This window comes from Muntiacus reevesi, chromosome 5, assembly GCF_963930625.1.
Source record: "Muntiacus reevesi chromosome 5, mMunRee1.1, whole genome shotgun sequence".
NCBI classification, from domain to species: Eukaryota; Metazoa; Chordata; class Mammalia; order Artiodactyla; family Cervidae; genus Muntiacus; species Muntiacus reevesi.
In genome coordinates, this window is record NC_089253.1 from 27,484,006 (window position 1) to 27,511,566 (window position 27,561).

Sequence of the window (27,561 nt, forward strand, 5' to 3'; positions counted from 1 at the left end):
CGGACATCCCCGGACCTGGGATATTCGAGGCACCGCCGGCAGACCCACATTTCTGCTGGTCGGTTTCCCAGCCGCCGGGTGAAGCCACCCAGGCCGCACCCATTCCACTAGCATTCACAAGTCCCACCCCCTCAGCGATACGAAGCGGAGGTGACGCACATCTGGAGCGCTAACTCCGCCCCTCACGCTTTTCCAGTCCCCAGAAGATGACGCGAGCCCGGTAGAGGCGGATACGAGGGCGCCGAAGGGCGGGGTGGGGCAGCGCGACGCGGGTTTCTCCAAAGCGGCGGTTTACTGGCGATAGTTACCTTAGTATCCATGTTAGCTTGAGTTGTGGCCAGCTGCGATCGATACTACTAGGCCGGTGCAGTCTCAGCCAGAGTGTGACCCCGAGGCCTGAGAAACAGGCTTTTCTCTGGTCCGGGACTCCCCGGCGTTCAGCGCTGCCCCCATAACCGGATACCAATTCTTTGAACTTTCGGCTTCAGACCCAGGTTCCCACCCCGCACCCTCCTAGTCCCGTCGCCCTCCCGCTGCTACGCTCATTCCTCCCTTTCCCTTGTCGCTGTGCCCCCAATGGCACCGTTTCCTTGTCTCAGTCAGATTCTTATTTTTTTCCCCGCGCTCCTCCGTGTTGCTTTTCGAGGGCGATCCTGAAACATTTCCTTCCTTTATAACACTTTCTTTGTATCGTCCCTCTTCCTTTCTTTACCCCCTTCCTTCCTTCGCCAGAATCTTTGTCAGACTACTGCCTCCTGCGAGACTTCACTCCTTTTCAGGAGTTTGTGGCACAGATGTTAGGGAATTGAGTTTTTTAAGGCGGTCGTTTGAAGATTTTGAACTTTTCCTTTCTCCTAACCAGGAGTCATAGATGCCAAGAAGTATGGCCCCCCTCAAGAAGCCTCGAAATACCACAAAGTTGCCCCTGGCTTTAAACCCCTTGAAGAGCAAGGACGTGTTGGCAGTGCTGGCTGAGAGGAACCAGGCTGTAGTACCCGTTGGGGCCTGGGTGGAGCCTGCCCCGCCAGATAGTTCAGAAGTCCCGGCAGCTGTGAGTGTCAGTTTGATGCCAATGTGGTGGGGTTTCTTCTCCCACCTTTCTTTTTATTAGATTTCCCTAATTCCTTGTGCTCGCATAAGCAGTCTGAGGATGCTGTTTATATTCCGTCATAAATAGTTCCGTTTTTGCTTTAGGGTTATTGAACAAATACGTAGTTGTTAATTAAATTATCATACAAAGATGTTTAGTTGTTTCTAAAATGTGATACACTCTTATCTTTGGTTTACACTTGAGAGCCACAATTTGGAACCAGTCATGCACTTCAGGAAAATGTTTGGTAATCTCAAGGTGAGGGCAAAAGAGGGCAGACAGACAATGGGAGTTAAGGAAGGAGGCGCGAGTGGCTTCAGTTTGTCTGGTCTTGAGTTAACTTGAGTCACTTGTCCAGACTTGATATATATAACTCTCCTTTGGAATTGTGTTACCTAATTATTCACTGATACTTGTACGTTCTACTCTCTGGTACATATGTTCTAGAATAGTTTATGGGACAGATTTCTTGGAACTCATAATTTTAATTGGAATTTAAATTCACTTGATTTTGAGAATTTAAAGACTGTGAAATAATTTGAGGCTCCCCTCAGAATTAGAATTTAGTATCACTGTGTTAGAAGAAGGGATAGACAGGAGGTATGATGGGTTTATTTAATTTGGCGATTCCTTATGGAAGAGAGACATAGTCCAGAGAAAAGCAATACAGTATAGGGCATAAGTGTTGGAGTCAGAGAATGTTCTAGCGTTGCTACTTGCCAGCTGTAGGATCTTTGGCTGCTACTAAAGATGAATGTTTCTGAGTCTGTTTCCTCATCTTTCATGTAAGAGATAAGAATACCTAGTATTAGAGCTAATTTTGAGGATTCAGTGATAGAAGTTAAAGTGCTTATGCTAATAGATCTTTAATCATGGTGACTACTATTATTTTCATTCTTTGCCATTCAGAACACTTAGAGAAAGTGAACAATGATCAAGGACTCAAATGTAATAAAACGTTCCAGATTGTTTTGGAATTAAGCTTTATATAAATATTGAGTACTTTTGTATTCTAGGCTCCCTTATAGTAGGGGAAACAAAGGAGAATGAAATACATTTCCTGCCCTCAAAGGAGTCATAATCTAATAGGGAGTTAAGAATTATTGTACTCAATGTTAGTAAGAATGAGAGGTGGTGGGTGGTGGTGGTGGTGGTGTAGTCACTAAGTTGTGTCCGACTCTTGGGACCCCATGGACTGTAGCCTGCCAGTCTCCTCTTTTCATGGGGTTTTCCAGGCAAGAATACTGGAGTGGGTTGCCATTTCCTTTTCCAAGAATGAGAGGTAACAGAGGGGTATTGGATGTTCTTGGAGACTGAGTAAGCCTTTTCTAGGTGGAGATGAAAGGAAGGGCATGCTTGGTTAAAAATGCAGCAGAATTCTCATTTTATAATAGCACATGGTGGGTGAGTGGTGAGCCATCTGATGTGTTAATATTAGTTTCTCAGTCATGCCAGATTCTTTGCAACCCCATGAACTATTAGCCCACCAGGCTCCTCTGTCCATGGAATTCTCCAGGCAAGAATGTTGGAGTGGGTAGCCACTCCCTTCTTCGGGGAATCTTCCCGATCCAGGGATCAAACCCAGGTCTCCTGCCTTGCAGGCAGATTCTTTACCATCTGAGCCACCAGGGAAGTCGAACAATCTGATATATGTGGACTATTTTACTCACTTTAGAAACTGAAACACAAGATAGGTTTGAATTGGTTCATTAAGAATTAATGAAGATACTTTTAGTTCTCAGTCCATGAAAAATTAAGATTTGATTTTTGTGCTCACAGGTTCTAAGCTTTAGTTTGTGATTTGGTTTAAGTTCTTGATACTCTTGGTACTTGAGCTTCCCTTGGTGGGTCAGATGGTAAAGAATCTGCCTGCAATGCAGGAGACCTGGGTTCAATCCCTGGGTTGGGAAGATCCCCTGGAGGAGGGCGTGGCAACCCACTCCAGTGCTCTTGCCTGAAGAATACCCATGGACAAAGGACCCTGGTGGGCTATAGTCCATGGGGTCGCAAAGAGTCGGACATGACATAGCAACTAAGCACAGCACAGATATGTTTAGATTATCAGCTCTGAACTACTGTGACTTCTTCACTGTGCAGGGAATTTTGGATTATAGAACTGAATTATTTTTTTGGGATTGTATCTTGACCACTTTGTGTTTACAGTAGGCAAAACTAGTGGGACATTAAATGTATTTTCTATCTTTCGTCTTTAAAGACTTCAGCATATATAATTGAAGAGGAACTGAAGGAGCAGCTAAGAAAGAAACAAGAAGCTCTGAAGCGTTTTCAGAGACAAGTCAAAAGCCGAGTAAATCAGCAAATTCGGCTGAGAAAAAAGCAACAACTTCAGAGGTCTTATGAAGCTGTAAGTTCAAAAGTGAGCCTGAGTAAAGATTGGATGGAACATGTGTTTGTTTTGGGAACTGCAATTAGGAAACAACAGAATCACCTTTCTTGATCCCAGGCTTTGTTTCATTAACTAGTGAGGACAGTAGATTTGTAGGCAGAGAAACTTATTTCTGTTTTCCTGTGTTGTTCTGATGACCTCTTGCTTTCACCAAATAGTTATAAATAATGTCAGAGTTTGGGTTGGGGTTTGAATTCTGGCGTTGCTCCCCATTAGCTATGTGACCTTGGGTGAAGTGCTTAAACTCTCTCAGCTGTGGTTTCTTTATCTGTGAAGTGGGACTTAGTACTTGTCTCATAGTGTTGTTTTGAGAATTAGATCATATAGATTATTAGCACCTAGTAGGTGCCTGGTAGATGTTAGTTTCCTTGTCAACTAAAATTTCTCATCCCTCTCCCCAACCCCGATTTTAAGACTTTTGAGCTGCTTGTAGATATCAGTTGGTTATACTGGGCTGGGGGGAATCAGTCTCACTAGAGGAATCTCACTCGTTCTTCCTTCGTGTAGGCAGAGAAAGAAGGCTCTATAGCCATGCACTCTTCAGATCTTGCACACTTAACTCCTAAAAGAACGAGCGTTTTTCCAAGCAATTTGAATGCTGCTATTGGAAGTGCCAGATTGCCTCCTCCCCAGATGCTTGAGGGTGGAAGAGAAGACAGAGAGAATCAGAATGAACTGTTCCAACAACAAGCCCAGGCTGTAAGTACATATTCATTTTATTTATGTCTCTGGTTTTTTTTCTTTTTTTTAGATATATGACATACCTGGCCTATGATGTAGAGATTAGGAGGTGTTACATCAACTTCAACTTTTATCACCTCCCCCCTTTTTTTACCTTTATAAAGTGAAGATTAATGGGATGATGTTTATTTTTAATATACATTTTAAATTTATATTTAAAATTATATGAGAGTCTGTCAGACAGCAAGGGGATCAAATCAGACAATCCTAAAGGAAATCAACCCTGAATTAGTGGAAGGACTGATGCTGAAGCTGAAGCTCCACTACTTTGGCCACTTGATGTGAAGAGCCAACTCATTGGAAAAGACCCTCATGGCTGGGAAAGGTTGAGGGCAGGAAAAGAAGGGGGAGATAGAGGATGAGATGGTTGGATAGCATCACCGAGTCAATGGACATGAGTCTGAACAAACTCCAGGAGATTGTGAAGGACAGGGAAGCCTGTGTGCTGTAGTCCATGGGGTTGCAAAGAGTTGGACATGACTTAGTGACTGAACCACGGCAACAAAAATTTTTATTTATTGATTGGACACTTATGATACCAAAGTATTAGAGTTCAAAACTTATGAGAAAGAACTTTAAGTCAAAGAATGTAGATTTTCCAATTATACTTAAGTTGTTATGGGTAAGTGACTCAGTTTGTAGCATATGGACAGAAATGATTCCTAACCTCTATTGCACAGAGGTTCAGTACATAGATGGGACTTTCAATGATTGTTTTTGTTTCTTTTTTTTGTCCCTCAGTCTGATTATCACAATAAATTGGTCCGTACGTCAAGTAATAATAAGTAAACTCTAAATTGACGTACTCACAAGTTTTTAATATAACTTTTCATTGATTCACTTTGTATACCTAATATTTAAAAATTAACCACCATGAATAGCTCCATCCACTCAAGTCACTTGATGCCATCTAATCAGCACCCCCACCCTAATTAGTGTACCTTGGCTTTTGTTCAGTTGATCACGTTCTTCAACTTGGTTGTGGGAATAATCCTTCATCTTATCATTTTATTTTATTTTATTTTATTTAGTTCTACCAGTTTATTGCTACCAACCCATCTCCCTCCACCTTCCTCATGGCGTGTGTGCTCAGTCATGTAACCCCATAGACCTCAGCCCGCCAGACTCCTCTGTACATGGACTTCTCCAGGCAAGAATACTGGAGTGGGTTGACATTTCCTTCTCCTATCTTATCCTTTTAAAATGTAATCCAAAGGGTTAGTAAGAGGAGGAAAAAAAATGTGGAAAATTATGATTATGTGAAAATAAAAGTTGTGTGGTGCTAGCATGCTTGGTCATAAATATGGAGCAAATCTTTTTGTGCTGTTAGGATAAATAGAGAAAGCTTTATTATAAGTACATGTTGTGTTGAGATACTTTTAAAAAAGATTTTTTTCTCTTTCCCAGACTATGACTTTTTCTTGTTATTGTTTGGCTTGTAGTGGTCATTTTTTATTTTCTTTTAAATATTATGAACAATTTACCGAGCCAGTATTTATTGAGCCAGGCACTGCATAAAGTACAAAGGATAAGACATTGACCGAGACAGACACAGCCCTTGCTTTCATGGTGCTTGTAGCTATAAATCCCATTGTAGTGAGGATTGTACTTCATCTGTATAATACTTAAATAGGACACATCAGTCCACAGATATTTGAATATACAGCGTTTGTTAAGCATTGTAGGGTTACTAATGATATGTGAAATAGGACCTTTCATGGGTTTACATTTCCAAGTAGAGATACAAAGCTAACAGACTCCTAATCTGTTGGTTAAAATATGGAAATATTTGCTGTATTTGGTGATAAATTTGTGCAGTGGACATTCAAAAATGTTTTAATTCTAAAGAAATAGTTGGGGAAGAATTCTTGGAGGAGGTGGAATTGAGCTGTATATTTTGAACTGGTAAACTGAGTTGAATTGGTAAATTCAAAAGAATTTTAAGATAGGAACAGTAAAAAGTCTAGAATATAAAGGTTTTTATACCCTGTTTTTTTTTTTTTTTTTCTTTTTGGGCTGGGCCTTGGGGCTTGTGGGATCTTCTTGTTCCCCGACCAGGGATCAAATCCATGCTGCTTGCTGTAGAAGCAAGGAGTCCTAACCGTTAGACCACCAGGGAAGTCCCGACCGTGTTTTTTTCTTAAAAGAAGATGAGCTACTGAGGAATATTCAGTGACTTAAACTACTCTAAGCCTATAAACTTTTGCTTATGCAATCTGTGACAATAGTAGCTCAACTTTTTTTTTTAATCTTACTGTTTCTGTTGCACTTTCTATCCACTAGATGTCACTAAGAACTAGACAGTGAGACAGTGTCCAAAGCAGTAACTCCTTTGGAACAGTTCCAGTCAAACTGCGACAGTTGGTCAGCCTGTCTCTACATGTGTTCTCTCTTCTTTACTCACTTTTCTACTACAAACTGGTATTCTCATCACAACTTTGGCATACCTAAAACTCCTTTAGCCTCTTTGTATGCCTGTTCATTTTACATAATTTGTTAAATGAACATTTAATGAATGAACATTTAACAAATAGGGGGATTTGTAAGCCCACAAACTTAGTGGCTTAAGTGACAAAAACTTTTTCTCTCACAGTTGTGGAGACCAGAAGTCCAAATTCAGTTTCACTGAGCCAAAATCAAGGTGTCTGCAGGGATATGCTCCTTCCATGGATTCTAGGGAAATTTGTTCTTTGACTCTTCAAGCTTTTGGTGTCTGCTGGCATTCCTTTGCTTGTGGCCACATCAAACCAATCTCTGGCTCCATCTTCACATCACCTTTTCTGTACGTCTGGTTTTCCTCATATATAATATGTTTTGTAAAAACCACTTGTGATGGCTTTTAGTGTTGGTCTAGATAATCCAAGATCATCTCAAGATCCTCAACTTAATCACATGTGCAAAGGCCCTTTCTCTTTAAAAAGTAACAATTGCAAGTCTAAGGAATTAAGACCTGATACCTTTGTGTGCGTGCTAAGTCGCTTCAGTTGTGTCCAACTGTTTGGGACACCATGGACTATAGCCTGCCGGGCTCCTCTGTCCGTGGGATTCTCCAGACAAAAATACTGGGTGGGTTGCAACACTCTTCTCCAGGGGGTCTTCCTGATCCAGGAATCAAACCCACATCTCTCGTACATCCTGCATTAGCAGTTGGGTTCTTTACAATTGACGCCACCTGGGAAGCCTCTTGATCTCTTTGGGTGACTGTTGTTCAGCATACTACATCCTCATAGCAGGTCATTGAAAGGGCTTTTGGGTTGATTTAATGACAGAGAAACTGAATGTTAGGTATAGTCCAATTGCTGGACCAGTTGAAATATCCTGCTTAAAGGACTGAAATCGATCTGCGATTCTAATAGAGGTTGGACTTGATGGAAAATGAAGAATACATAAGTAACTCCTATTTTAAATCTGTCACACCAAGTATTTTGCATCTTTGGTCTCATTATACAGTGCAGTTATGTCTGCCATACCTGACAATGAGTTAAAGTAGGCATGTTCATGGCTCTGTATTTTTTTGTAACTTCAACTGCAAATATACTGTGTCTTTTTGCATTGTGATTAACTCTATCTTGACCCCTTTAGCTACTCTACTAACTAAATTTAGCTACTCTACTCTAACTAAATTAAAAGTCCTCCTTTTAATAGAATAAAGTATAATGTTTCAAGCTGGTTTCTCTGGCTAGAGGTATAGACCTTCTTAGAAGCAAGGTCAAAACAGAGGTAATATGCTGTAAGGAAACTGGACTGGTAACAAGAGAATTTTCATCTCTAGTCACTATTAGTAAATATCATAAAATATTTGTTATTTATATCTATAAACCATAATCATTATTTCCCTTTAAGGGAGAAATGATGTCATTAAACTTTCACTGGATGGGTTGAAATTGGTCCTGGCTTTGCCATAATTTCACTGAATAGTATAGGGATACACTTTCCTGGATTTTCCTTAAAGGAACATTCTGTGCAGATATGGGAAGTGTGAAATAGGCAGTGCTTCCCTGAAAAAGAAATCAAAGTAGGTGCTTACTGAAATTGCTAGGTAGAAATAAGGAATAAACACACAATTAACATGTTTAATATTAATATTTATTACTAATTGTTGTCTAGAGTACTTGAAACAAATTGATTCTGTTGAGATGTTTGAATTTGTATTCTAAATTAATGTAGGAAGGCTTCCTGGAAGAAGTGACATTTGAGAAAAGACAAGTAAGTACAGTCTTCAAATGTTACAGGTGAAGAAGTAACCCATGTAAATAAGAAAAAACAATTTTAGGGGACTAGGAGTGAGAAAAGTGATCAGGCATGCAAGGACCAGTTGAAGAAATAACTCTTTATTAAGAAGATAGGTAGAAGATAAAGAATATATCTGCTGAATCATTTCCAAATTCAGATCTTTAGGTTCTAATATTTTTGTTTACTTACTTAATATAAAGCATACATTATTAAAAAATGATTTGAGTAACAGCACTTAAATCAAGTTATGAAATGCAGTCTCTTAGAATAATAAAAACAGTGTTGTAAAAGCTTATCAGCACATCAGAAAGTCTTCTTTGCAGGTAATCCTCTGGTCTCAGGTCTGGCATTTTTTAATAATAGGGGCCTGTTTTCCTGTTGGAACACTTAGTGAATTTGATATTAAGACTTTAGCCTGTTTTTGTTTTCTTTTTTTCCCTTTTCCTTGGCAGCTTAGTCAAAGCATGAAACAAGCACGTCATCGGCTGGCATCATTTATAACTGTGAATCAAAAAGATGCACCAGAGTTTCCAGATGATATAAAGAAAAGCTTTCCCACCCAGGAGGTAATTTAAGTTCTAAAAATACAGGTTAAAAATAGGATAAAGATTAATTTATATCTCAGCATTGTTTAGAACTAAAAAATAATTGGAAATGACCTTAATTTTCCAATAGTAGGGAGTAGTCTACAAATATGATATATCCATATATAGCTGTTATCAAAAATATCATGCTTTCAAAGGATATTTGAAGCCTAGGGAAAGTGTTTGTGATATAAAGGTAAGTGGAAAAGGTAGGATATAAAGTTAGATACAGTATAAGCTCAATTTAAAACATTCATTCAGTAAATATTTATGAACTACCTGTAGTTGCCAGGCATTGTTCTAGAAGCAGAACTTAACACTGGTGACAAGATCCCTCAAGGAGCTCCTGTGCTAGTAAGGAAGCATATTCTTAAACAAGCACATAAATACAGAATATTATTTCCAATGATAAGTGTAAAGCAAAATATTGAGATGGGGAGAGAATGCTATATGCATAGACAAAGGCCTGAAAAGAAATGGACCAAGAGGTTCATGCTGATTATTTCTGGGTAGTCTTATTACAAATGATTTTTTTTTCTTTTTTTTTTTAAATCATAGAAATTTTCCATAATGTATATATTTTAAATTTTAATCAGGAAGGAAGAGGTCAATGGCATTTTTTAAAAAGAAAGAAATTCTCTTAGTTTTTTGGATTTTTTTTGTTGTTGTTGCCATACCAAACAGCATGAGGAACTTCCCTGACCAGGAATTGAACTTGTGCCTTCTGCAGTAGAATCATGGAATCTTAACCACTAGTCCACCAGGGAAGTCCAGAAAGAAATTCTTTTGTTTCAAAATATAGAATAACTTTCTGGATGTCCCTGGTATATATTTTTCCTGGTATATATTTTACCACAGTGAAAATAAAGACTGTGATTGCAGTGAGAAAAGCTATAGAATAAAGTTAGATCGAATTGGAACCTAAATATTAAGTTAGATTTAAAAGAATATTTAAAGTTATGCTTATAAAGTTAAATTGTTTTGGTGTCTCCCTATTTCCATGTTCACAAATTTGGATCCTAAACCCATATATTTCCCTGTGTTTACTTAATTTTGGCAATAGTTTCAAGTTTTGATAGGTAGCATCAACGAAATGGATCATTAATCAGTCTTTTTTTTTACTTTTTTTGGTACCTTTATCAGCTGTCTCTTGTTTAGTTCTCTCTGTTTTTCCTAATACCTAATAATACCTAATTATTTTCCTAATACCTAATACTTAATTGGTATTTTTTTTGTTTACATTTTCCTAGATTACATGTATGTTTATATTTTATTTTTGTATTTTTTCCTTAAGTATCTCAGCGCAACCAGCAACCATCAAAGACACGCCTCTATGTTTGTAGTTAGTAGAATACTTCCTCTATAGTGATAATTAAGAAACATATATTTAAATATGGACTTCCCTGTAGCTCAGATGGTAAAGAATCTGCCTGCAATGCAAGAGACCAGGTTTGATCCCTGGGTCAGGATGATCCCCTCAAGATGGAAGTGGCAACCCACTCCAGTATTCTCGCCTGGAGAATCCCATGGACAGAGGAGTCTGGCGGGCCACAGTCCATGTGTCACAAACAGTTGGACATGGCTAAGTGACTGACACATATTTAAATATAAAAAGCAAGTAGGCATGGGTGTGCCTAATATTGCATTCCATCTTAGATGCATTAAGTGTGGTTACCTCTAGGATTGCATTGTTGTGACTCAAGACAGAGTTTCTTTTGTAACTAAATTCTTGACTTGGTTTCTTGACAATTTTCATACCTCTTCCACAGATTTGGCAGTACTGAAGTTTGGGTCCATGAGACTGACTTTCCGGTACTGCTAAAAGGAGATGGTTGGACCCAGTATATTTAAACCAGAAAAAGAAGGATGACCAGATCCTAGAGACTGATAACTTTATATTGTGCAGAACATATTCAAACCTTTCAATTGGTGTTTTTCCAGGAAGAGTACTGTTCCTAGGTCTGACTGAAATAATTATCCAGTAGAAGGGAGGAGGTTAAGTCTGACATAAAATCCTTGTATAAACCAATTTTATACGTCAAAGGTGCCATTTAAGTGTAGTTCATTATGATAATGATGATGACTCTGGGCTAGCTGCTTGCTTTAAAGAATGCATGTGCTATTTCAGGTAAAGTATCACAAACAAATCTATGCCATATAATTGACAGTGAAATTTTTCTTATCGAGTATGTAGTCTTTGTTTTAAATCTGAACAGTTTTCTACCCACTCAATTGTGAGCAGGAGGAATCTGCCAGTCAGAAAGGAGAACCACCTATAGCCCAGTTGAGCTCTGGTTTCATTTGCTTGTTAGACTTATTTTTACTGATATTAGAATCTGTCTGGTTGTTAATGTTGTACTAGATTTAGAGATACATGTAGAAAATAGGTTTGTTTGCCCACTGTTAGATCATCAAGACAAAATTATAAGCCTTCTGAAGTTGTTACTGGCTAGGATGGGGCAAATTATAAAGTAAGTTAAAATATTCTACCATCTTATTTCACTCCTAACGTTTGTTATGTAAATGATTTGTTTGTATACTTGAAATAGAACTCTCTATTCTGTATTAGATTACTGTTACCTGCTAAGATTGTATCAGATATTTCACAAAAATTCAACTTAGTGTTATGAGCATATTGCTCATAACGGTTTGTATTTGTATTAATTTTTCTTTTTTGCAGAAAGCACTTTGTAGGAAGCCATCATTTACCAGGATAAATATAGGCATAAGAGGAGAAGTGCCCTTGGAGGTCCATCAAGGCCTTTTAACTCCTGCAGATTACCAGAAATTTATGGATGATCAGGTAGGTAAACATAAAGAGTAGAGGGGAAAAAAGACACCCTGTTGGAACTAACCATACATAATTAAGGATGGACTTAAGTATTGGAATTATAATATCCAATAATTTTTTTTCTAACGGTTTTATTGAGCTATAATTCACATACCACACAATTCACTCACTTTAAAATGTACCCTTCAGAGGTTTTTGATATATTCACAGAATTGTGCAACCATCATGTGAAGTCACTCAGTCATGTCTGACTCTTTGTGATCCCATGGAGTGTAACCTGACAGGCTTCTCTGTCCGTGGGATTTTACAGGCAAGAGTACTGGAGGGGGATGGTGCAACCATCACCACAGTCTAATTCAGAAGATTCTCACTGTCCCTAAAAGAAACACTGTACCCACTAACTGTCACTCCCTAGTCCCTTCCTGTTTCTGTCCCCAGTACTAAACAACCACTAAACTACTTTCTGTCTCTGTAGATTTGCTTATTCTGGGCATTTCATGTAAATGTGTGTGTCATATAAATGGAATGATATAAAATGGGGCTTTTGCGATTGACTTCTTTTACTTTGCTTAATGTATTCAGAGTTCATCCACCTTGTAGCATATATCAGTACATCAGTATATTATACTTGGTATATCCATTCATCAGTTAATAGACATTTGATTGTTTCCACTTAGCTTTTATGCATAATTGTGCTATTAGCAGTTACATGTATTTGTGTGAACATTCATTTCTCTAGTTATGGAGTTTCTGGGTCACATGGTGACTCTGTGCCTAATATTTTGAGGAACTGTCAAGCTGTTTTCCATTAGCAGTATATGAGGCTTCCAGTGTGTCCACATCACAAATGATCTCTGAGTTGGGAAGATCCCCTGGAGAAGGAAATGGCAACCCACTCTAGTCTTCTTGCCTGGGAAATCCCATGGACAGAGGAGCCTAGCGGGCTACAGTCCAGAGGGTTGCAGAAAGAGCCGGACTCTACTTAGCGAATAAATAGTAACAAGAATTCTTTATATATTCTGAATGCAAATCCCTAAAGTTGCATGATTTGCAAGTATTTTCTCCCATTTTCTGGGTTGTTATTTCATTTTTTGTGTGTGTATATGTGCGAGAAGCCTCTTTCTTGGGGTACCTTCCTTCATTGGTGTAAGAACAAAAGTTCCAAATTAACCATGTCACTGCTTTATTCTCATAATAGATTTTTTTCTCCAATTCTTTTGAAATTTTGGACTCATTTGTAAATATATCTTTCTACATTAAAACTACTCCTCAACTCACAAAGACCCCACTTACCTTTGATTTCTATGGACACATTTTCAATTACTCATTTTATCCACTATACAAAAATCCCACCTTTTTGTAAGCAGTTTAAAGGCCCTCAAACGACTCTCCACCAATTCATCAAAAGAAAATTACAAAAATACAAATATTTTTAAAACAATAAAAAATTTCTGTTTCCAAAACCATATTTACAAGACTGACATTCCATCAATGTAGCAATAAAATTCCATCAACATTATCATCAATGTAAATATTCATTTCACTTTCTTAATGCTGTCATTTTTTAGCACAAAATTTTTAGTTTTGGTGTAGTCTAATTTATCTCTTTCTTTTGCTGCTTGTGCTGTGGTGTAGTATCTATTAAACCATTGCTTAATTCTACGTGTTCTTCTAAGAATTTTATAATTTTAGCTCTTATAATCCATTTGGAGTTATTTTTTATATATAGTGTGAGGAAGAATTCTAACTTGATTCTTTTACATGCATTCTTGTTTCTACCTGTAATAGATAAATTTGTTTGTTTATTTGTTTTTCCATTTTTGTTTGTATGTCCTTTAGGAACCTGAGGAATCTTCATCGGTTATGATAGATAAGAAAGGGAAAAAGCATTTGTCTTGGGGGGACCAGGAGGATCTCTTTTCTGAAGACAAAGATATACCTTTCAGCAGAGTTCAGGTAAAGCAGAGGGAAAGGAGATGGTATAATAGAAATGAAAGTAATTATGATTTGGACTTGAGCTGTTAGTATTCTTGTGCCTGGTTTGGTCTTGTAGATTCAGGTTCTGTTGAGTTGAGCAAAGACTATAATTTTGCATTTTATCTTAGTAGTTTGTTTGACTACCATATCCTTTTAAGATTATTTTAGGAATCTCACAGAAAACCTGAGTGTTGCTGCCACTTAGCATTCTATATTCAATGTTTCTGTTCACTTTTAGAAAGTACAGTTCAAAACCCCACTATTTGATGTGATGGAAGAGGAAGAAGTAAAGCAGTTACATCAGGACGTTTTGCCGGAAGCCCAGGATTATCTTCCAGAAGCCCAGGGGGATTTGACAAGTGTCCTCGATGTTGAGTGGGAAGCCCAGCGCTGTGAGCCGAGGCTCAGTACCCAGCATATTGATCTGGAAGGCCACACTGTTGAGCCCAAAGCCCAGGCCGTTAAGACAAAAACTAAGAGTGTTATGCTGAAAGACCAGACTATTGGACTAGAAGATGGGGATATTACCTTGGAAGTACAAGATTTTCCACTCCGAAATCAGACTTTTCTACACACAGATCAGCATATTCTCCCCAAAGACCAGAATGTTCTACCCAAATGTCAGGACCAGGATTTTCTACCCAAAGACCAAGATTTTCTACCCAAAGACCAGTGTGTTTTACCCAGAGACCAGCGTGTTCTCCCCAAAGACCATAATGTTCAACACAAATGTCAGGACCAGGATTTTCTACCCAGCGATCAGGTAAAATAAAGTGGAAAGAAGATACAACAAAAAGAAATAAGCATGTTAAGGCTTGTAGTGGGATTTGCAAGAATTATTGCAGCTGATTTAGAGAGTCGTAGTTGGGGGAAAAAGTAACTTGCCTGATTGATATCTCACATGTCCAGCATTCTTATTAAGTGTTAAAATTCTTAGCAGCAACATATTACCCCTGTCTGGACAATTTGCTTTTTAGAAAAACTTTCTTCATTAGGTAAAGTATTTCTCACAGCTATCATCTGTTTTGAGAGCTGAAAGATGGGAAAAAAGAGTAGACCACAAGTGTCCAACAGTATTTTTAACCCAGGTCCCAAGGCCAGCCTCCAGCAAAGATTGATTAGATGAAGAGGAAAAGAAAGGGATCAACAGGAAGTAAATTACTCAGGGCTGTGGCTAGGCTATGTGGCGTATAGTATAGTGCGTTAACTTATTCTCTAAGATGATGGCCTCAGTTAACTTCTGAATTCTCACTGCAACCTAAAGTATTATTGATTACCTTGTGTTTCTTAACTGAACAATTGCTATTTTATATCTGTTCTTTTTTGGAAAGCAGATTTGAAGCCAGCAGTATCAGTGTTGATAGGTAGGAGTCGGGGAGAGGTGTTTCCTGTGGATATCTGTCAGGATCGTTTACACAGGCATGAAGGTGAGGCCTTCATCAGTGGCAAGGTAGAGCAGAAAAAGGAGAGAACATGAGGAAATGCATTGTTTGGGCTTAGTTTGGAGCTTTCCAAGATTGTTCTCAGATAGATTTCAAGAAGTGCGGTTTTGTGTTTTATTCCATATTGTTTCACATTATCTGAAATTGAAAAAATTACTGTAAGGCTCCTAGTAAAGCCTGGACTATTATTTCTATCATGTTACTCCCATTGAACAATTGACAGTTTATGCTTTTTTTGTCTTTTAGAAGGTATGCTTCAAGGAGACATATTGTGATATGATGAGTGAGAAGAGAAAAGACTTTTCTCTGGCAAGTTATCAGTATCTGCCTGCTAAACTTCAGGACCAGACCTCCATCAGAGATCAGGTAGAGCTCAATCAAAAAGATATAGACGAGGGACTTCCCTGGCGGCCCAGTGGGCTTCCATTGTGGCTCAGACCGTAAAGAGTCGGCCTGCAATGCGAGAGATCTGGGTTCTATGCCTGGGTTGGGAAGATCCCCTGGCGGAGGAAGTAGCAACCCACTCCAGTATTCTTGCCTGGAGAAACCCATGGACAGAGGAGCCTGGCGGGCTACAGTCCATGAGGTCACAGAGTTGGACACGACTGAGTGACAACACTCTTCCAGTGGTTAAGACTCTGCACTTCCTCTGCAGGGGGTGCAGTTCAGTCCTTGATTGGGGAGCTAAGATCACACATGCTCTGAGGTGTGCCCCTCCTCCCCACCCTGCAAAAAAAAAAAAAAGAGAGATAGATAGAAAATAAAGCAACTGGATTTTACACATTTCCAACAACTGGTAATGTGAAATATAGAATCAGACCCTTGTTTAGTGGACTGTATCACTCAAAGCAGTTCTGTCATTCAGAAGGCTGATAAATCACACTTGTATTCTTATTGTGGAATCAGACTATTTTAATTTATTAAGATTATGCTATAACTTTTGGTGAGGCATTGTTCCCACAGGTATACTGCTCTTACATGAACAATGTAGGGGAATTAGCGGATTCTAAATTACTTAAATTTTGAGGGGGTTGTCAGACTGTTCTGTGAATGTTTGGGGATTAAAAATTAAGTTCTATAGAGTTGGGTTAAAAGTTTAACATCCTTGTTCAAACTAAAATGTATCAGAATACCCTCATGTGGTACCATTTTCTTGGCATTCTCACTGAAGCCCAGAGTGTTAAAGTTAGCATGTTGCCCCGGTTAGATGATACGCTTTCTGTTTTTGTTGTTTCTTTTAAATGTATTTCTGAAGCAACTGTCATCTCTAATGCGAGAAGAAAGATGAATTGACACTGGGTTGTCATCAGTGTATTAAACCTAAAATGTAAGACCACCCCCCTCCCCCTGGAGAGCAGATAGAGCAGAAGACAGTGGGAACACTGTCTGCTTTCTAAAAAAGTAACTGCAGATGGTGACTGTAGCCATGAAATTAAAAGACGCTTGCTCCTTGGAAGAAAAGTTATGACCAACCTAGACAGCATATTAAAGAGCAGATATATTACTTTACCATCAAAGTTCCATCTAGTCAAAGCTATGGTTTTTCCAGTAGTCATGTATGGATGTGAGAGTTGGACTATAAAGAAAGCTGAGTGCCGAAGAATTGATGCTTTTGAACTGTGGTGTTGGAGAAAAGTCTTGAGAGTCCATTGGACTGCAAGGAGATCCAACCAGTCCATCCTAAGGGAAGTCAGTCCTGAATATTCATTGGAAGGACTGCTGCTGAAGCTGAAACTCCAATACTTTGGCCACCTGATGCAAAGAACTGACTCATTGGAAAAGACCCTGATGCTGGGAAAGATTGAAGGCAGGAGGAGAAGGGGATGACAGAGGATGAGATGGTTGGATGGCATCACTGACTCAATGGTCATGAGTTTGAGTAAACTCAGGGAGTTGGTGATGGACAGGGAGACCTGGCGTGCTGCAGTCCATGGGGTCACAAAGAGTCAGACATGACTGAGCGACTGAACTGAGATTTGGGCTAGAGCTTGTCAAGCTAGCTTGTGTGTAGGCTGCATAGAATTAAAGCTTCTGGCATTAGGCTAAGAGTATGATGTCATCAGTTATTTCAAACTGTGTCAGATCTAAAGAAAGTCCAGGTGACAAAGCATATGTCTGTCATTTGGGCCAAATAAGAGATGGATTTTACTTATATAATATTGATTGGTTGTCGGTAAATAGTTCTTGGTAAACTCAAGTCCTTCAGTAAATTTGGGTTTGGACATTTAGTCTTCTGTACATTGAGGGAATTCTACTCTTGGGCAGCTGAAGCAGTACACCAAAGCCAGACATCCAGTTTGCAGACCAATTATGATAATGAACAAAACAAGCTGTTTGCCACTCAAAACTTCCCAGACTGCACCACTTCTAGTGTTTGTGCATGGAATTATCGGGGACATTGAGTAGGCGTCCTTAAGCTTGTTTCCTGGCTTTACCTGAGAAAATGTTGGCAACTTTATAAAGATATTTTATTGTTGCCTTATCTTATTCTAAATGTGTTGTTGAATAAAGAGTTATCCCATGCAAAAAAAGAAAAAAAACCCCAGAATAATCTAGGATTTGCTTTCAAATACTCTAGGAAAAATGTGCGAGAAAAGATATATGAAAAAACATGATATTGCTAATTGCTGACACTGGGTGATGGGTATCTTTGGATTCCTTATACTATTTTTTTTTCTACTTTGATGTATGTTTGGAAATTTTATATTAAATACACACATGCACACACCTGTTAAATTATCCTCCCCTAGTATCATTATTTTGGGTTGTCAGTGAAGTGTGCACTACTAACCTATTATTTTTGCTCAATTAGTTTTGTATTTTGTTGTTCCATTAGAGCAAGTGTGTTAAGCAACCCTCATGTTTTAAGAAATGGGAGCTTGGAAGAGGAATTGCTTCTGGAGTGTGGTTGGTATGTCTCACCCCATGTTCAAGACCTAGCTTTTCCAAGCGAGTAAGTAGAACAGAATATAGTGGGGAGTAAGTGATAGTAGATTCCTTAGGTTTGAATTCCACATTGGCAGGGCAAAGTCGTAACTGCTTCAGGGGTTTAGTGTTAAGGTCAGTAACAACGGGCAAAGGTATAATGTCCTCTTGTTCTGTGGCTGTTCTGCCCTGTTGAGACTGGTTCTGGCCTCTTCACTGAAGCTTTTGCTAGGGCCCTGGCCTGATGCTACTTCTTGGACAGTTGTTCAAGGTTTCTTTTCTTTTAGCACAGGAACTACGGGCAGGCCTCGCATAATGTGACAGATGAGAAATGGAGAAAGGAGCTATTTCTGGAGCACTGTGAATGTGTCATTCATGACATCCAGGATCCAGTCTCTGCCAGAGAGCAGGTAGAGCTTAGTATAGTAAAGAGTAAGCAGCAGAAAGTCAATTAGTGAGAGTTTGATATGGGCTTGCCAGAGCTGCACTGCTAGCAAGCAGTGATGATAGTGTTATCTCTTATTAATAGTATTAGTAATGTTATTAGTATCACTATGAATAACAGCTTAAATTCATTAAACATTTACCATAGCCACAATGGTTCTAGAACTTTGTATCCGTTGTCTCATTAAACTCTCAAAATAACCCTGGGAGATCGATGCTATTATTATCCTTGTTTTACCAATAGAGAAACTTAGGATTGCTTCGCAGATACAGTTAAGATCTACAGTAGTGGCAAGAAGTGTAGTGCCTGCTTTCATGCTTTAATGCATCAGATTCTTCTGACAGGTTTAGATTACATCAGGGCTATCCCTGCAGCCTAAAGTATTTTCACCAACATCATGTCACTACTTATGCAGTTTGGTGAACGCTTTGTATCTTTCAGAGCTTATGCTCCATACAGCAACCATCTGCTGGAACAGCTGAAAGATGGCAGGAAGATTTGCTTCTGGATGGCCATCAGCATCTTTCACCCAAGCAGCAGAGAGAGGCTTCCAGCAGAAGACAGGTAGAGCAGACTGTTGAGTGTGAGCAGTGGAATTTAGATAGGGTCATAGGTACCTACTGAGCTGGGAACAGTAAGGCTGAGCAAAAAGCAGGTTCTTGGTTTATTTCATGGTGTGTGAAACCTGTCCTGACCTACGATTACTCCCTGAAGGCTAGGGTCTTGTCAGAAACACTTGTTTCCTATTGGGAAAATTGTGTTTTTTACATGTGTATTCTCTTATAAAAGGTGTTTTTTAGTGTCTCTTCTTTTATGAGAAGGGAAGAAGTAAGTGGTTTCTGAAGGGTCCGGGTCAGGAGGATCTTGCACCCAACAGCCAGGACTAGATCCCCATCAGGAACCTTATAGAGCATAAGGCAGGATCACTAAGACATTTAGGCTGGAACTTGTTAGGGTTATGTTTTCCAAGAAAATGTCACGGTACTCTGGCCTACTCAGATTTCCCTATGGCTGAAGTCTAGTTTATTTCCATCAGAATTTTACACTGTCTGCATAATTTTTAACTCATGGTTTTTTGTTATTTTAGAAACAGAGCCTTCAGGCAACCAGCATTGTTAGAATGTATGAAAGAGAGAAAGAGAAATTTTCCCTTGGTCCTTTTAGAGAGCAGAAAGAAAAGGAGGAAGAAAGGCAGAAAGAAGGACTTGGGCTGAGCTTTTCAGACTAAGCTGCAGCTTCTTTGTTATTTTTGGTTTGGGTTTAAAGTTGGCCTAAGGGAAGGCTGTTGTGTTTTATTCTGCATCGCCATTTCTGTCTTCTGCAAGCCCTTTCTACTTCCGGTCCTTTGCATATTTTTTTCCTCTTTTTGAGAGGCTTCTCTTTTTTTCTTTGCGAAGCTGGTCCCTTCTCATCTTTTAGGTTTCAGCTTCAACTTCTCTGATCACCTTATCAAGATTAGGCCTCCTCCCCTTTTGTGTTTTTCCTCTGTCCTGACATTCTGTTTCCTTCTCCATACACAAGACAGTTGGTAATTACTTACGTCCATGTTTTCCAGTAGTCTGTAAGCTTTATGAAGAGAGAGAGTGCACCTGTTTTGTTTATTGGAGTGTGGACAGCCTTTAGCTTGGTGCCTAGTACCTGCTTGCCTCTTGCTAAGTTTGTTTAGAAAGAATCAGTCAGCCAATCAAACGTGTATTGAGCACCAGTTTGATGTTAGCCATTGTTTAAGTATTAAATATTAAAGATATAGCTGTGAATAGGACTTAGCACTCAAATTTCAGACGGTCTGAAGAAGAGAGACTGGCAAATAAGTGATAATTATGAAGCAACATAATTAGTGGCAGAGAATGGATAGGCCATTAACTGAGCAAGAAGAGGGGTACCTAAGCCTGATTGCTTGATTCAGGGTGCCACTTTAATAGTCAGAACCTCTTCTTCTTGTCCTTCTGTCACACCAGCCCTGAAAATCCTAGATCAGTCCTTTCATCTTTCAGACTCCTGAATAATCCAGGTTTATTGTAAAAAAAAAAACAAAACCTCTTTAATGGTATAGATTTATACACATTCATACATAGGATTTTACTGGATCCCCAGTGCAGCTTAGTGTTTTTCCTAGTTGCCACTTGTTAGTTCCCTCACACATGGCCCACACTGATAACTCCAAACCTTAAATATTCCATAAAGTTCTTTCTGCACCCCTCTACTTTCTGATTTTCATTAAAAAAAGAGGCCATAATTCAATAACTCCCTTGACCATTTACTCTTTTGTCATTCTTACCTGTTCCTACTAGTCTCAGAGGAAGAATTGTCTTTTTTTTTTAATTTTTTTGACTGGGTGGTACACAAGATCTTAGTTCCCTGACCGGGTATCAAACCCAGGCCCCTGCACTGGGAGTGGGGAGTCGTAACCACCGCGCCACCAGGAAGGTCCCGTCCTGGAGTTGTCTTTGGATCCATCTTCTGGATTCGCTCTCCATGTTTTTCTTCTGGGTCCAGTTTTGAACATTATAATGTGAGACTGACTTTTGTTAAAATCCTCTGAAGAACGTTCCTTTTTTTGTTCTAGCAGGCAGTTGACTTGGTTAAGTTCAGGCTCCAAGTTCTCTCTCATCTGTGAACAGCAGCTCCAATGTTAGTTCAGTTCTCAAAGCCTTCTTTATACTCCATTAAGTCCATCCCAGGCAGCACAGCTCAGGGGTGATTCTGGGGTGTGTGCCATTTCATACACAGAGTTAAGGAATCCACTTTTCTAACTCACTCTTCTTTTTTTTTTAATTAATTTTTATTAGATTATAGTTGATTTACAATGTTTTATTAGTTTCAGGTGTCACAGCAAAGTGACTCAGTCATGCATATACATACCTGCATTCTTTTTTAGATTCTTTTTGAGTATTGAGTAGCATTCCAAACTCACCCCTCTTCAGGATACCCCACCCATATATTCTCCAGATACTTAGAGCCACATTTCCTACAATTTTTACATAGAATCAGTGAGAGAGAGCTAGAGGCTCAGAATGGGCTTACTCGTTGACCAGTGCTGGAAGTCCAATTTTTCCTACTTTAAAAAAATGTTTTTTCCTATACTTGGCTGCACTGGGTCTTCGTTGCTGCACGCAGGCTCTCTGGAGCTGTGGAGTGCTGGCTTCTCATCGTGGTGGCTTCTCTTGTGGTGGTGCACAGGCTCTAGGGGCATGAGCTTCAGTGGTTGAGACGCACGGGCTTAGCTGCTCCACAGCATGTGGAATCTTCCTGGACCAGGAACCAACCTGTGTCTCCTGCATTGGCAGGTGGATTCTTAACCACTGGACCACTGGGGAAGTCCTTTCTTACTTTTATGAAAGCAGAAAAAATAGTTTCATTTTCATTACAGCAAAAAGTAAATAACTAATAAAAAGGAAGAAAGACCCCAAATTACAGAGATAGCCACCATTAACCTTTTGCTACATATTGTTTTTAGATTTTATCTGTAACAAACAAACTTTATTGAGGTATATAGTCAGTTCTCTTTATTCATAATAGTTATGTTCTATAAACTTGCCATAAATACTGCAACTGAATTTTAGTCAATACTGAACCATTGCTTAACTGTTTTGTGTGAATTTCTGTGTAGACACCTTGTTAATATGTATTATTGATTCATTAACATTGGACTCGGCCAACGGCACTATAGCTCATGCCTGAATGAAGCTTATTTAATAGACGTATTTTCTCCATAAGGCACATCACAACCTTCTTATGCCAAAAACACTAGGTAGTACTTGAGCACTGTGCTTGAGGGTTGTTTTAACAGCACAGTCAGCAAAAATAGCGCAAAAATGCAAAAAACTTTGCACTCAATGTACATTTGAAAGGATACTTGTTTACAGTACGAAGGCTGAAACAAGAAGGCAGAGCATCACAGTGTTTGACCTTAGCTGGCAGCATGTCCATCTGATGACTCAGATTTTTCACAACACTGTTCATGTCTGGAGGTGACCACAAGCACTGCGAGCATTAATTCTGTGGTAACAAATACATCTTGGTGAATAGGCAAGTTCACAAATAAGGAGTAGTCAAATAATGAAGCCTGGCTGCTTTGTATACCATACAGGTAACCCATTGAAAATGTATAATTCAGTGTTTTTACTATATTCAGAATGTTGTGCAAGCTTTACCATAGTCACTCCTAGAATATTTCATCACTGCCCAGAAGTCACATACCTTTAGCAAGCTCTCATTCCCTTTTGCCCCTTACCTCCAACCCCAGCCCTAGGCAACCATTAGTCTACTATTTATCTCTCTAGATTTGCCTATTCTGGACATTTTATATAAAAGAGATCATAGAATGGCCTTTTATCACTGAGTTCTTTCACTTAGCATAATGTTTTCCAAGTTCATAGACCTTGTAGCATGTAGCAATGCTTCATTCGTATTTGTTGGATAATATTCCGTTGTATGCATGCAGCATATTTTATTTATCCATTCACCAGTTGGTAGGCATTTGGATTGTTTCTACTTCTTGACTATTAATAGTGAATAGCGCTGCTGTGAACATTTGTTTGTATGTTCTTCTGTGATGCGTGTTTCCATTTTCCTTGGGTGTATAAGTAGGAGGGAAATTGCTGAGACTTAAGGTATCCATTTGCTTAACCTTTGGGGAGGGACTGCCAAACTGGTTTCCAAAGTGGCACAGTGCTGTTCCTTCTTACCAGCAGTATTATGAGGTTTCTGTTTCTCCACGTCCTCACGAACACTTGTTATTGTCTTTTGTCTTTTTAATTATAGCTCTCTTAATGGGTGTGCAATAATATCTCATTGTGGTTTTGGTTTACATTTTCTTAATGATTAATGATGAGCATCTTTTCATGTGCTTATTGGCCATATATGTATTTTCTTTAGAAATCTATTAAAGTTCCCTGCCCAATTTCTAATTGGATTATTTGTCTTTTGATTATTAAGTTATATGAGTTCTTAATATATTCTACACATAGTACCCTTATTTATTTTGTGATTTGCAAATGTTTTCTCCTATCCTGAGGGTTGTCTTTTTACTTTGTAAGTGGTTTCTTTTGCAGCCCAGAAGTTTGTAATTTTGATGAAGTCCATATTATTTACTGTTTTGTGGCTCATGCTTTTGATGTCATATCTAAGAAACCATCACCTGGTACTCCTTTGTATTTCTCTTAAGAATCTTACATCTCTTGCATTCAGGTCTGTGATCCACTTTGCATTAATCTTCATGTATGGTGTTGGGTAGGGGTCCAGTTTCATTCTTTTCTGCATGTGGGTATCCAGGGTGACCCAACATCATTTGTTGAAAAGACTCTTCTTACCCACTGAGTTCTCATCACTCTTGTCAAAAATCAGTTGATTGTAAATACGAGTTTATAATAGAACTACCAGTTCTATTCCACTGATCTGTGGGTCTGTTCTTACGCTATACCACACTGCATTGATTAGTGCAGCTTATTTTTTTAAATAAGTTTTGAATTGAAAAGAATGAGTTCTCCACCTTTGTTCTCTGTTTCAAGATCATCTCAGCTATTCTGGGTCCTTCATATGAATTTAAGGATTACCTTGTCAACTTCTACAGAGAAGTAAACTGAATTTTTTTTTAAGATTTTTTTTTTCCTGTGGACCATTTTTGAAATCTTTTTTGAGTTGTTTTTTTTTTTTTTTCTTTCTTTCCAATATTGTTTTTGTCTTATGCTTTGGTTTTTGTGCTGCAAGGCCTGTGAGATCTTAGTTCCCTGAACAGGGATCCAACCCCCATCTCCTACATTGGAAGGTGAGTCTTCAGTGCTGCAGGAAGGCTTTGTCTAGTTGTGGTGTACAGGCTTTTCATTGCCATGGCTTCTCCTGTTGCAGAGCCCAAGCTCTGGGTGTGCAGGCTTCAGTAGTTGTGGCATACAGGCTCTAGAGCGTGGGCTGAGTCGTTGTGGCGCATGGACTTAGTTGCCTGTGGCATGTGGAATATTCCTAGACCAGGGGTCAAACTCATGTCCCCTGCTTTGGCAGGTGGAGTCTTAACCACTGGACCAACAGGGAAGTCTAGAAGGTGAAATATTAACCATTGGACTGCCAGGGAAGCCCCATCAACTTAAATGTTGATGAAGACGGCATTAAATCTGTTGATTCATTTGCCATCTTAACAGTATTAAGTCTGATTCATGAACAAGAGATGTCTTTTCACTCAATTAGATCTTTTATTTCTTTTAACATGTTTTTGTAGGTTTCAGTGTATATAATTTATATTTTTAAATTAAATTTATTCCTAAGGTGTGTTTTGATGGTGTATTATATGGATTTTACCCTTAATTTCATTTTCAAATTGTTCATTGCAAGTACATAAAAATGTAATTGATTTTTGCATACTGATCTTGTATCTTGCAACTTTGCTAACAGATAAATAACTTCTTTTTGATAAATAACTTTTAAGCTAAAAAGATCAACGTAATTTAAAACTTGTATTTCTAAAAGTTAGAGATCATAATTTGAACCATATAATGTCAAAGTAAGTATACTAAATTATGTCAACAGGCTTTCCTAGTACTTTGGGAGAAAATAAGCTCTAGTTTCTTCCCTGCCATGACAGCTGATTGCTATAATATTTTCTTTCAAGCTTTTATTCTCTAAATTCACACCATCAAGAATGTGTACAAATTGAAAATTGTTATAGATATAAGATAGTAAGAGATCTAATTTTATATCCTATATTTGATCCCAAGCACACAGTCATAATAGAATGATTTCAAGTGACCGTTTTAGAAGGCTTCTGAACATTTTGATTTGTCATGAATTCATCCATGTCTTTGACCTGAGTCTTGTTTTTGTTTGATTAATTCCTTTTATTCTTTCTTAAAATTTTATTCTTTTATATATATATATTTATATTTAACTTTTTAAATCTAGTTGAGCTCAAGATTGCGCAGTTTTGTCACTTTGTGTGACTGGACTTCCTAACAGGTTGGTGATGAGTATCAATCAAGATTGAACACTGAATTTCAAACTCCCCTGGCACTTCAGTCTGGAGTAAGTCAAGAGGAAGACAAGAAAGAGGTATGTAGTGGTAATGGCTTTTTTTTTTTTTCTCACATAATCAGTATATGTGAGATTGGAAGCAATTTGTTGTGTCCTAACATACTGAGCTAGTAGTTTAAAGATATTTTCCTTTCTTGGAAAGTCTCTGAGAGCAGTCTTAAAAGTTTTTACTTCTCTTCTTTAGCGTCAAAAGCAATACCTGAGGTATAGACGACTTTTCATGGATATTGAAAGAGAACAAGTGAAAGAACAACAAAGGCAAAAAGAACATAAGAAGAAAATTGAAAAGTAAGTTCTTTGATCCTCATTGTGAGCTGTAAATTACCTGCTAAGATCATTTTGGAAGCTGAATTTTAGAAAGAGTCAGGCAGTGGTTTTACCTTCTTATCCGTAGTGGAAACAACTATTTTTGATCTGGGTTGCAATGTTAAAAGATGGTTAAGAGTTATATTTTTTTAATAGACTTATTTTTTTGGAAAAGTTTTAGATTCATAGCACAATTAAACAGAAAGTCCAGAAAGTTCCCATTTACTTCTTACCCGTACACATGGACTGCTTCCTCCACTGGCAATATCCTGTACCATAGTGGTGAATTTGTTACAACTCATGAACCTACACTGACACATCATAACCCTATTTTACATATGGACAAATAATACTCTAATATCTGGATGTACTACAGTTTATTTGTCCATTCACTTCCTGAAGGATATCTTAGTTTTTCCCCAAGATTTGGCAGTTATAAAAAATCTGCTTTAAACATCCATGTGTAGGTTCTGTGTGGGCATAAATTTTCAGCTCCTTAGGGTAAATAATGAGTATGTTTGCTGGATTATATGGTAAGAGGATGTTCATTTTTCTAAGAAACTACTGCATACCAGGATCAAGTGGAATTTATTCTACAATTGCAAGGGTGGTTCAGATTCACAAATCAATCAATGTGATACACCAGATTAACATAATGAATGATTAAGATCATGTGATTGTCTCAGTAGATGCAGAAAAAGCACTTGGCAAAATTCAACATTTATTCATGATAAAAGCTCTCAACAAAGCGAATATAGAGGACATTTACCTTGACATAATAAAGGCCATATGTGACAAGTCCATAGCTGACATCATACTCCATGGTGAAAAGCTGAAACAAGACAAGAATGCCTATTCTTGCCACTTCTATTCAACATAGTATAGGAGGTCCTAGCCTGAGAAGGAAATAAATAAAAGACATTAAATTGGAATGGAAGAATTAAAACTGTTACTTGAAAGAAGGCATCATTTACCAATATTAGGAATAAAAAAGAAGCCATTACCACAGAGCCTGGAAACATTAAATGTTGATAAGAAGACATTAGAAAATTTGAACACTTTGATGAAATAGACAAACTCTTAAAAAGAACAAAATGAATGCAAGAAGAAATAGAAACCCGACTAACCCCACAAAAAAAATCATTTATGGAATGTAAACAAATTGAATCACTTTTTGAAAAAAATCTTACCAAAAAGAAAAACTCAAGTTTAGATCCAGGCTCAGATGTCTGCATTAGGGGATCCCAAATATTTAAGGGAAAAAATAACACCAGGGTTTTTTTAAGCTATTCTAGAGGATGGAAAATAGTGAATACTTCCCAAATAATTGTAGAGGCCAACATAATCTTAGTACCAACCTGACAAGAACTTTATAAGAAAGCAACATTTATAGACTTAATTTCTCTCGTGAACATCAATTTTACTTTAAATTAAAATAAGAAGACCTGGTGACTTTTAGGGGCACTTCTTCACCTATTAGCCCCTGACCTTAGGGCTTCTACCCAGGCATCTGCCTTCTTCCCCAAGACAGCTTCTTAACTACCCCTGAACTGCTCCCATGCCATGGAACCAATGGAAGCAAAACTTTTTGCAAGAACAA

General features: G+C 38.4%; 1 protein-coding gene across 8 annotated transcripts in view; it reads left to right on the plus strand.

Annotated features, from left to right (window-relative positions):
* Window positions 1-212: 212 nt before the first annotated feature.
* Window positions 213-27,561, plus strand: part of CCDC15 (coiled-coil domain containing 15) — a 58,708-nt gene continuing 31,359 nt past the window's right edge. For 2 of the 8 annotated variants that reach the window (XM_065937325.1, XM_065937323.1), the window contains exons 1-14: window positions 240-494; window positions 863-1,051; window positions 3,306-3,455; window positions 4,005-4,196; window positions 8,924-9,037; window positions 11,736-11,858; window positions 13,686-13,802; window positions 14,062-14,586; window positions 15,512-15,631; window positions 18,102-18,176; window positions 18,478-18,600; window positions 19,077-19,199; window positions 25,581-25,673; window positions 25,840-25,943. In XM_065937325.1, the coding sequence (XP_065793397.1) occupies window positions 872-1,051; window positions 3,306-3,455; window positions 4,005-4,196; window positions 8,924-9,037; window positions 11,736-11,858; window positions 13,686-13,802; window positions 14,062-14,586; window positions 15,512-15,631; window positions 18,102-18,176; window positions 18,478-18,600; window positions 19,077-19,199; window positions 25,581-25,673; window positions 25,840-25,943 (2,039 nt within the window). In that variant the 5' untranslated portion in view covers window positions 240-494; window positions 863-871. Of the gene's footprint in view, window positions 495-862; window positions 1,052-3,305; window positions 3,456-4,004; window positions 4,197-8,923; window positions 9,038-11,735; window positions 11,859-13,685; window positions 13,803-14,061; window positions 14,587-15,511; window positions 15,632-18,101; window positions 18,219-18,477; window positions 18,601-19,076; window positions 19,200-25,580; window positions 25,674-25,839; window positions 25,944-27,561 lie in introns of all 8 variants that reach the window. The other 6 variants (XM_065937324.1, XM_065937327.1, XM_065937328.1 and 3 more) reach the window with 6 other exon arrangements.